The sequence below is a fragment of the Oncorhynchus gorbuscha genome, unplaced genomic scaffold (assembly GCF_021184085.1).
Source record: "Oncorhynchus gorbuscha isolate QuinsamMale2020 ecotype Even-year unplaced genomic scaffold, OgorEven_v1.0 Un_scaffold_1541, whole genome shotgun sequence".
Taxonomy (NCBI): domain Eukaryota; kingdom Metazoa; phylum Chordata; class Actinopteri; order Salmoniformes; family Salmonidae; genus Oncorhynchus; species Oncorhynchus gorbuscha.
Window position 1 is genome coordinate 111,889 of NW_025746287.1, and position 10,485 is coordinate 122,373.

Here is a 10,485-nt window from a genome sequence, read left to right on the forward strand (position 1 = left end):
TGCTGTACAGAAACCCAGCCTAAAACCCCAAACAGCAAACAATGCAGGTGTAAAAGCACGGTGGCTAGGAAAAACTCCCTAGAAAGGCCAAAACCTAGGAAGAAACCTAGAGAGGAACCGGGCTATGTGGGGTGGCCAGTCCTCTTCTGGCTGTGCCGGGTAGAGATTATAACAGAACATGACCAAGATGTTCAAATGTTCATAAATGACCAGCATGGTCAAATAATAATAAGGAGAACAGTTGAAACTGGAGCAGCAGCACAGTCAGGTGGACTGGGGACAGCAAGGAGCCATCATGTCAGGTAGTCCTGGGGCACGGTCCTAGGGCTCAGGTCCTCCGAGAGAGAGAAAGAAAGAGAGAATTAGAGAGAGCATATGTGGGGTGGCCAGTCCTCTTCTGGCTGTGCCGGGTGGAGATTATAACAGAACGTGGCCAAGATGTTCAAATGTTCATAAATGACCAGCATGGTTGAATAATAGTAAGGCAGAACAGTTGAAACTGGAGCTAATCAATCAACTAACTGATCGAGACAGAAACCTATTCATTAACTTATCAAACGATCAGCTAATCAATCAGCTAACTGATCGAGACAGAAACCTATTCATTAACTTATCAAACCATCAGCTCAATCAATCAGCTAACTGATCGAGACAGAAACCTATTCATTAACTTATCAAACCATCAGCTAATCAATCAACTAACTGATCGAGACAGAAACCTATTCATTAACTTATCAAACGATCAGCTAATCAATCAGCTAACTGATCGAGACAGAAACCTATTCATTAACTTATCAAACCATCAGCTAATCAATCAGCTAACTGATCAACTAACTGATCGAGACAGAAACCTATTCATTAACTTATCAAACCATCAGCTAATCAATCAGCTAATCAATCCGTGTTTGATCCGTTTCCCTGTTTTGTCTCCAGGGGAGGCGGAGCAGTTCCTGATGAAGCTGATCAATCGGCCAATCATAGTCCTCCGTGGAGAACACGGTTTCATTGGCTGTCGTAAGGTTGGCACGGGAACGCTGGATTCTAACCGCTCCTCCTACGACGTCTTCCAGCTGGAGTTTAAAGATGGAGCCTACAGCCTCCGAGGTATACAGACACACCTACACAGGGTCCGACGGAGCCTACAGCCTCCGAGGTACAGACACACCTACACAGGGTCCGATGGAGCCTACAGCCTCCGGGGTATACAGACACACCTACACAGGGTCCGACGGAGCCTATAGCCTCCGGGGTATACAGACACACCTACACAGGGTCCGACGGAGCCTACAGACACACCTACACAGGGTACGACGGAGCCTACAGCCTCCGAGGTACAGACACACCTACACAGGGTCCGACGGAGCCTACAGCCTCCGAGATACACAGACACACCTACACAGGGTCCGACGGAGCCTACAGCCTCCGAGGTACACAGACACACCTACACAGGGTCCGACGGAGCCTACAGCCTCCGAGGTACAGACACACCTACACAGGGTCCGATGGGGCCTACAGCCTCCGAGGTACACAGACACACCTATACAGGGAGCCTACAGCCTCCGAGGTACAGACACACCTACACAGGGTCCGACGGAGCCTACAGCCTCCGAGGTACAGACACACCTACACAGGGTCCGACGGAGCCTACAGCCTCCGAGGTACACAGACACACCTACACAGGGTCCGACGGAGCCTACAGCCTCCGAGGTACACAGACACACCTACACAGGGAGCCTACAGCCTCCGAGGTACAGACACACCTACACAGGGTCCGACGGGGCCTACAGCCTCCGAGGTACAGGCACACCTACACAGGAAGCCTACAGCCTCCGACGTACACAGACACACCTACACAGGGTCCGACGGAGCCTACAGCCTCCAGGGCCCCAGGAAAATATATTTTATTTGTTGCTCCATCGCTCCATGTCCCCTCCTACTGCTCGGGCTAAAAACCACCCACAGGGGGAACGATATGCCGCTCCATCAGCCTCCATGTCCCCTCCTACAGGGAGCCTCAGCCTCCGGGGAACGAAAGACCACCCCTCCTACTGCTCGGGCTAATAACCACTCACAGGGGAACGATATGCCGCTCCATCGCCTCCATGTCCCCTCCTACCACTCAGGAAGCTAAAAACCCGACTGCACAGCCACCTCACAGGGGAACGATCTGCCTCTCCATCGCTCCATGTCCCCTCCTACTGCTCGGGCTAAAACCACTATTTTATCTGCCGCTCCATCGCTCCATGTCCCCTCCTACTGCTCGGGCTAAAACCACTCCGCCCACAGGGGAACGAACTGCCGCTCCATCGCTCCATGTCCCCTCCTACTGCTCGGGCTAAAAACCACTCCGCGCTCACAGGGGAACGATCTGCCGCTGCATCGCTCCATGTCCCCTCCTACTGCTCGGGCTAAAAACCACTCCGCCCTCACAGGGGAACGATCTGCCGCTCCATCGCTCCATGTCCCCTCCTACTGCTCGGGCTAAAAACCACTCCGCGCTCACAGAACGATCTGCCGCTCCATCGCTCCATGTCCCCTCCTACTGCTCGGGCTAAAAACCACTCCACAGGGGGAACGATCTGCCGCTCCATCGCTCCATGTCCCCTCCTACTGCTCGGGCTAAAAACCACTCCGCTGGGGGAACGATCTGCCACTCCATCGCTCCATGTCCCCTCCTACTGCTCGGGCTAAAACCACTCCGCCCTCACAGGGGAACGATATGCCGCTCCATCGCTCCATGTCCCCTCCTACTGCTCGGGCTAAAACCACTCCGCCTCACAGGAACGATCTGCCGCTCCATCGCTCCATGTCCCCTCCTACTGCTCGGGCTAAAACCACTCCACAGGGGGAACGATATGCCGCTCCATCGCTCCATGTCCCCTCCTACTGCTCGGGCTAAAAACCACTCCGCTGGGGGAACGATATGCCGCTCCATCGCTCCATGTCCCCTCCTACTGCTCGGGCTAAAAACCACTCCGCTGGGGGAACGATATGCCGCTCCATCGCTCCATGTCCCCTCCTACTGCTCGGGCTAAAAACCACTCCGCAGGGGGGAACGATATGCCGCTCCATCGCTCCATGTCCCCTCCTACTGCTCGGGCTAAAACCACTCCCTGGGGGAACGATCTGCTCCATCGCTCCATGTCCCCTCCTACTGCTCGGGCTAAAAACCACTCCGCACAGGGGGAACGATCCTGCCGCTCCATCGCTCCATGTCCCCTCCTACTGCTCGGGCTAAAACCACTCCACAGGGGGACGATATGCCGCTCCATCGCTCCATGTCCCCTCCTACTGCTCGGGCTTAACCACTCCGCGTCAGGGGGAACGATCTGTTGCTCCATCGCTCCATGTCCCCTCCTACTGCTCGGGCTAAAACCACTCCGCGCTCACAGGGGGAACGATCTGCCGCTCCAAATTGAGGCTGTTCTGAGAACAAAAAGGGGATGCAACCAATATTAGGAAGGTGTTGCTCATGTTTTGGTATAATCTACAATAAATCTCTGTTCTCCCTCCTCTCTAGATTCACAGGGAAGTTCTGGTGCGTGGGGGAGGAGTCCGCAGTGGTGTGCAGCGGGGACACGCCCACCTACTTCCTGTTTGAGCTGTGTGACTACAACAAGATGGCGGTGCGAGCGCCTGGGGGCGGTACCTTCCTGGAGACCATGCTGGGTTTCTAAAGGCCAACGCTGAGGGGTTGGACAATGCAACACTGTGGGAGTACTGACCACCCTATAAAGTTAACATACATCATCCTGGGTGACATCAATTACCCCACTGTAGAAATCCTTTAAATAAGTATCCTCTGTCTGTTATGACTTTATATGGGCAAATAGAATGTATAGAATAAAAGGGAACGTTTCAACCTTCCGGAGTCTGAGGGTGGTTTTAACCTTCCTGAGTCTGAGGGTGGTTTCAGACCTTCTTGAGTCTGAGGGTGGTTTCAGACCTTCCTGAGTCTGAGGGTGGTTTTAACCTTCCTGAGTCTGAGGGTGGTTTTAGCCTTCCTGAGTCTGAGAGTGGTTTTAACCTTCCTGAGTCTGAGGGTGGTTATAACCTTCCTGAGTCTGAGGGTGGTTATAACCTTCCTGAGTCTAAGGGTGGTTTTAACCTTCCTGAGTCTGAGGGTGGTTTTAACCTTCCTGAGTCTAAGGGTGGTTTTAACCTTCCTGAGTCTGAGGGTGGTTTCAACCTTCCTGAGTCTGAGCCTGGTTTTAACCTTCCTGAGTCTGAGGGTGGTTTCAACCGTCTGAGGGTGGTTATAACCTTCCCAGTCTGAGGGTGGTTTTAACCTTCCTGAGTCTGAGGGTGGTTTCAGACCTTCTTGAGTCTGAGGGTGGTTTCAGACCTTCCTGAGTCTGAGGGTGGTTTTAACCTTCCTGAGTCTGAGGGTGGTTTTAGCCTTCCTGAGTCTGAGAGTGGTTTTAACCTTCCTGAGTCTGAGGGTGGTTATAACCTTCCTGAGTCTGAGGGTGGTTATAACCTTCCTGAGTCTGAGGGTGGTTATAACCTTCCTGAGTCTAAGGGTGGTTTTAACCTTCCTGAGTCTGAGGGTGGTTTTAACCTTCCTGAGTCTAAGGGTGGTTTTAACCTTCCTGAGTCTGAGGGTGGTTTCAACCTTCCTGAGTCTGAGCCTGGTTTTAACCTTCCTGAGTCTGAGGGTGGTTTCAACCGTCTGAGGGTGGTTATAACCTTCCTGAGTCTGAGGGTGGTTTTAACCTTCCTGAGTCTGAGGGTGGTTTTAACCTTCCTGAGTCTGAGGGTGGTTTTAACCTTCCTGAGTCTGAGGGGGGTTTTAACCTTCCTGAGTCTGAGGGGGGTTTTAACCTTCCTGAGTCTGAGGGGGGTTTTAACCTTCCTGAGTCTGGGGGTGGTTTCAACCTTCCTGAGTCTGAGGGTGGTTTTAACCTTCCTGAGTCTGAGGGTGGTTTTAACCTTCCTGAATCTGGGGGGGTTTTAGCCTTCCTGAGTCTGAGGGTGGTTTCAACCTTCCTGAGTCTGAGGGTGGTTTAAATCTTCCTGAGTCTGAGGGTGGTTTCAACCTTCCTGAGTCTGAGGGTGGTTTTAACCTTCCTGAGTCTGAGGGTGGTTTTAACCTTCCTGAGTCTGAGGGTGGTTTTAACCTTCCTGAGTCTGAGGGTGGTTTTAACCTTCCTGAGTCTGAGGGTGGTTTTAACCTTCCTGAGTCTGAGGGTTGTTTTAACCTTCCTGAGTCTGGGGGTGGTTTCAGACCTTCCTGAGTCTGAGGGTGGTTTTAACCTTCCTGAGTCTGAGGGTGATTTAAATATTGAAAACGTTTCAACCTTCCAGACATGGACTTGTACCAGCTCACCACCCAGGAATTTACTTGTGACATGTAGTTAAATGCACTAAGGAACAGTCCTTTCACTTGTTGGTCCACATGGACAACTAAAGGCATTTTCATGACAGAAGCAATTACAATTGAAACATGCAACTTAAAAAAAAAAAAGTTTATATCACCAAATGTCGATTTTAAATATTTTCAAATTAGAGAATCTGATTTGAGTCAGACAATGATGTTCATATGATAGGTCAGATATACACTACTGGTCAAAAGTTTGGACACATCTACTCATTCAAGGGTTTTTCTTATATTATTTTTTACTATTTTCTACTTCGTGGGATAATATATTTTGATTTGTTTAACACTGTTTTGGTCACTACATGATTCCATATGTGTTATTTCATAGTTTTGATGTCTTCACTATTATTCAACAATGTAGAAAATAGTAAAAATAAAGAAAAACCCTTGAATGAGTAGGTGTAAAACCTTTGACCGGTAGTGTACTAAACCTTGCAGAGAGCCAATACATTCTATACATTTTAGTTTATACTGGATTAGGTTTACATTTCCTTTAACTTTATTTTAGTTCTGTTCCAACTTTCCCTCCATCTTGTGCCAACATCAGTTCTTTTTAAGTTTATAGTTGTTTTTCTCGCAAAATTCCAAATAGTTTATTCAGTTAAAAACTTTACAATGTTTTTCTAAGATACATGCACAGATACAAGAGACAAAAATTCACAACTTGTACAGCACAAATGGGCAGAGTCATGTCTTCAGTGTAAAACTAACAACGACTCAATAATCCATTCCATTCTGGGAATGTTATGATGTCATAAAGATACGGGGCGGAGTTGGAACGTTGGCTGTCAGAAGTATTACAATGTAAACTTCATTTTAAAATCTGTCTGTCTGCATATTCCAAGACATGACATATGAGGGGTGGTAATGAGAGACCCAATTGGGGGGGGGGATACTTTATTTGTCAATGATTTAGAAGAAAACGTTGACCTAAAAAAAACTGGAAATCACATGATCATACATCATTACAACAGTGGATGAATCCCAAACGGTTATTTAAATATTGAAAACGTGTGGGCTACGGAGAAACATTCTACAGTGGATGACTCGTGTGGGCTACAGAAACATTCTACAGTGGATGAATCCCAAATGGTTATTTAAATATTGAAAACGTGTGGGCTACGGAGAAACATTCTACAGTGGATGAATCCCAAACGGTTATTTAAATATTGAAAACGTGTGGGCTACGGAGAAACATTCTACAGTGCCATTTGAGGCCATATTTCATAGAGTTCTACAAGCACCGGCACCTTCCTGGGGAGGACGGATGAGGGGGGAGACATATGTGATGTGTACAGTAGCAGTGGGGACATGTGGGTCTGAGCAGGTGTGATGTCATTGATGTTTTGGTAACATTAGTGGTCTGTTTATGGTCTTTGTTTACGCATGTTGTTATTGTAAAATTATATTTCAACATGAAAACACTCACACTTTACAGTTATACACTTTACAGTTATACACTTTACAGTTATACACTTTACAGTTAACACTCACACTTTACAGTTATACACTTTACAGTTATACACTTTACAGTTATACACTTTACAGTTATACACTTTACAGCTAACACTCACACTTTACAGTTAACACTCACGCTTTACAGTTATACACTTTACAGTTATACACTTTACAGCTAACACTCACACTTTACAGTTAACACTTTGCAGTTATACACTTTACAGTTATATACTTTACAGTTAACACTTTACAGTTAACACTTTACAGCTAACACTCACACTTTACAGTCAACACTTTACAGTTAACACTTTGCAGTTAAACACTTTACAGGTAACACTCACACTTTGCAGTTATACACTTTACAGTTATACACTTTACAGTTATACACTTTACAGTTATACACTTTACAGTTAACACTCACACTTTACAGTTATACACTTTACAGTTAACACTCACACTTTACAGTTATACACTTTACAGTTATATACTTTACAGTTATATACTTTACAGTTAACACTTTATAGTTAACACTTTACAGTTATACACTTTGCAGTTATACACTTTGCAGTTATACACTTTACAGTTATATACTTTACAGTTAACACTTTATAGTTAACACTTTACAGTTAACACTCACACTTTGCAGTTATACACTTTACAGTTATATACTTTACAGTTAACACTTTACAGTTAACACTTTACAGCTAACACTCACACTTTACAGTCAACACTTTACAGTCAACACTTTACAGTTAACACTTTACAGTTATACACTTTACAGTTATACACTTTACAGTTATACATTTTACAGTTAATACTCACACTTTACAGTCAACACTCACACTTTACAGTTAATACTCACACTTTACAGTTCACACTCATAGTTAACACTCAAACATCAAAACATCAATATACACACAGTGCCACATTATATTTGGCTCTGTTGTATCAAGGGCACTATAGTTTCCTAATGTCCCTGGGCCTATACGGCTGTATATGGGGCTACATATAGGGGCTATACCCCAAACTGGAAATTATCACATCTGGAATGCTATAGGTTCACTCACTGCCTTAAATGAGTCAGCTGGGATCTGAAAACAGAGACAGGACGTTCCTCATCTGAACTCTTAATAATATAATAAATAATATAATATAAAGAACTCTTAACCATCTCAGAGACAAGGCGTTCCTCATCTGAACTATTAACCATCTCAGAGACAAGACGTTCCTCATCTGAACTATTAACCATCTCAGAGACAAGGCGTTCCTCATCTGTCTGAACTATTAACCATCTCAGAGACAAGACGTTCCTCATCTGAACTCTTAACCATCTCAGAGACAAGGCGTTCCTCATCTGAACTCTTAACCATCTCAGAGACAAGGCGTTCCTCATCTGAACTCTTAACCATCTCAGAGAAGGAACGGAGACAAGTTCCTCATCTGAACTCTTAACCATCTCAGAGACAAGGCGTTCCTCATCTGAACTCTTAACCATCTCAGAGACAAGACGTTCCTCATCTGAACTCTTAACCATCTCAGAGACAAGGCGTTCCTCATCTGAACTATTAACCATCTCAGAGAAGGAACGTTCCTCATCTGAACTATTAACCATCTCAGAGACAAGACGTTCCTCATCTGAACTCTTAACCATCTCAGAGACAAGGCGTTCCTCATCTGAACTCTTAACCATCTCAGAGACAAGACGTTCCTCATCTGAACTCTTAACCATCTCAGAGACAAGGCGTTCCTCATCTGAACTCTTAACCATCTCAGAGACAAGACGTTCCTCATCTGTCTGAACTCTTAACCATCTCAGAGACAAGGCGTTCCTCATCTGAACTCTTAACCATCTCAGAGAAGGAACGTTCCTCATCTGAACTATTAACCATCTCAGAGACAAGACGTTCCTCATCTGAACTCTTAACCATCTCAGAGAAGGAACGTTCCTCATCTGAACTATTAACCATCTCAGAGACAAGACGTTCCTCATCTGAACTCTTAACCATCTCAGAGAAGGAACGTTCCTCATCTGAACTATTAACCATCTCAGAGACAAGACGTTCCTCATCTGTCTGAACTATTAACCATCTCAGAGACAAGACATTCCTCATCTGTCTGAACTCTTAACCATCTCAGAGACAAGGCGTTCCTCATCTGAACTCTTAACCATCTCAGAGAAGGAACGTTCCTCATCTGAACTATTAACCATCTCAGAGACAAGACGTTCCTCATCTGTCTGAACTATTAACCATCTCAGAGACAAGACGTTCCTCATCTGTCTGAACTATTAACCATCTCAGAGACAAGACGTTCCTCATCTGAACTATTAACCATCTCAGAGACAGAACGTTCCTCATCTGAACTATTAACCATCTCAGAGACAAGACGTTCCTCATCTGTCTGACCTATTAACCATCTCAGAGACAAGACGTTCCTCATCTGTCTGAACTATTAACCATCTCAGAGACAAGACGTTCCTCATCTGAACTATTAACCATCTCAGAGACAGAACGTTCCTCATCTGAACTATTAACCATCTCAGATACAAGACGTTCCTCATCTGTCTGAACTATTAACCATCTCAGAGACAAGACATTCCTCATCTGTCTGAACTATTAACCATCTCAGAGACACGACGTTCCTCATCTGAACTATTAACCATCTCAGAGACGAGACGTTCCTCATCTGAACTATTAACCATCTCAGATACAAGACGTTCCTCATCTGTCTGAACTATTAACCATCTCAGAGACAAGACGTTCCTCATCTGTCTGAACTATTAACCATCTCAGAGTCAAGACGTTCCTCATCTGAACTCTTAACCATCTCAGAGACAAGACGTTCCTCATCTGTCTGAACTCTTAACCATCTCAGTGACAGGACGTTCCTCATCTGAACTATTAACCATCTCAGAGACAAGGACGTTCCTCATCTGAACTATTAACCATCTCAGAGACAAGACGTTCCTCATCTGAACTATTAACCATCTCAGAGACAAGACGTTCCTCATCTGAACTATTAACCATCTCAGAGACAAGACGTTCCTCATCTGAACTATTAACCATCTCAGAGACAAGACGTTCCTCATCTGTCTGAACTATTAACCATCTCAGAGACAAGACGTTCCTCATCTGAACTATTAACCATCTCAGAGACAAGACGTTCCTCATCTTTCTGAACTATTAACCATCTCAGAGACAAGACGTTCCTCATCTGTCTGAACTCTTAACCATCTCAGAGACAAGACGTTCCTCATCTGTCTGAACTATTAACCATCTCAGAGACAAGACGTTCCTCATCTGTCTGAACTCTTAGCCATCGCAGAGACAAGACGTTCCTCATCTGAACTATTAACCATCTCAGAGACAAGACGTTCCTCATCTGTCTGAACTATTAAGCATCTCAGAGACAAGACGTCTCATCTGACTCATCTGAACTATTAACCATCTCAGAGACAAGACGTTCCTCATCTGAACTATTAACCATCTCAGATACAAGACGTTCCTCATCTGTCTGAACTATTAACCATCTCAGAGACAAGAGTCAAGTTCCTCATCTGAACTCTTAACCATCTCAGAGACAAGACGTTCCTCATCTGTCTGAACTCTTAACCATCTCAGTGACAGGACGTTCCTCATCTGAACTAT

General features: G+C 45.5%; 1 protein-coding gene across 2 annotated transcripts in view; it reads left to right on the forward strand.

Moving 5' to 3' along the window:
* Positions 1-1,388, forward strand: part of LOC124023201 (fascin-like) — a 42,507-nt gene extending 41,119 nt beyond the window's left edge. For both annotated transcript variants that reach the window (XM_046337735.1, XM_046337736.1), the window contains one exon: positions 934-1,388. In XM_046337735.1, the coding sequence (XP_046193691.1) occupies positions 934-1,241 (308 nt within the window). In that variant the 3' untranslated portion in view covers positions 1,242-1,388. The remainder of the gene's footprint in view (positions 1-933) is intronic.
* The last annotated feature ends 9,097 nt before the right edge of the window (positions 1,389-10,485 follow it).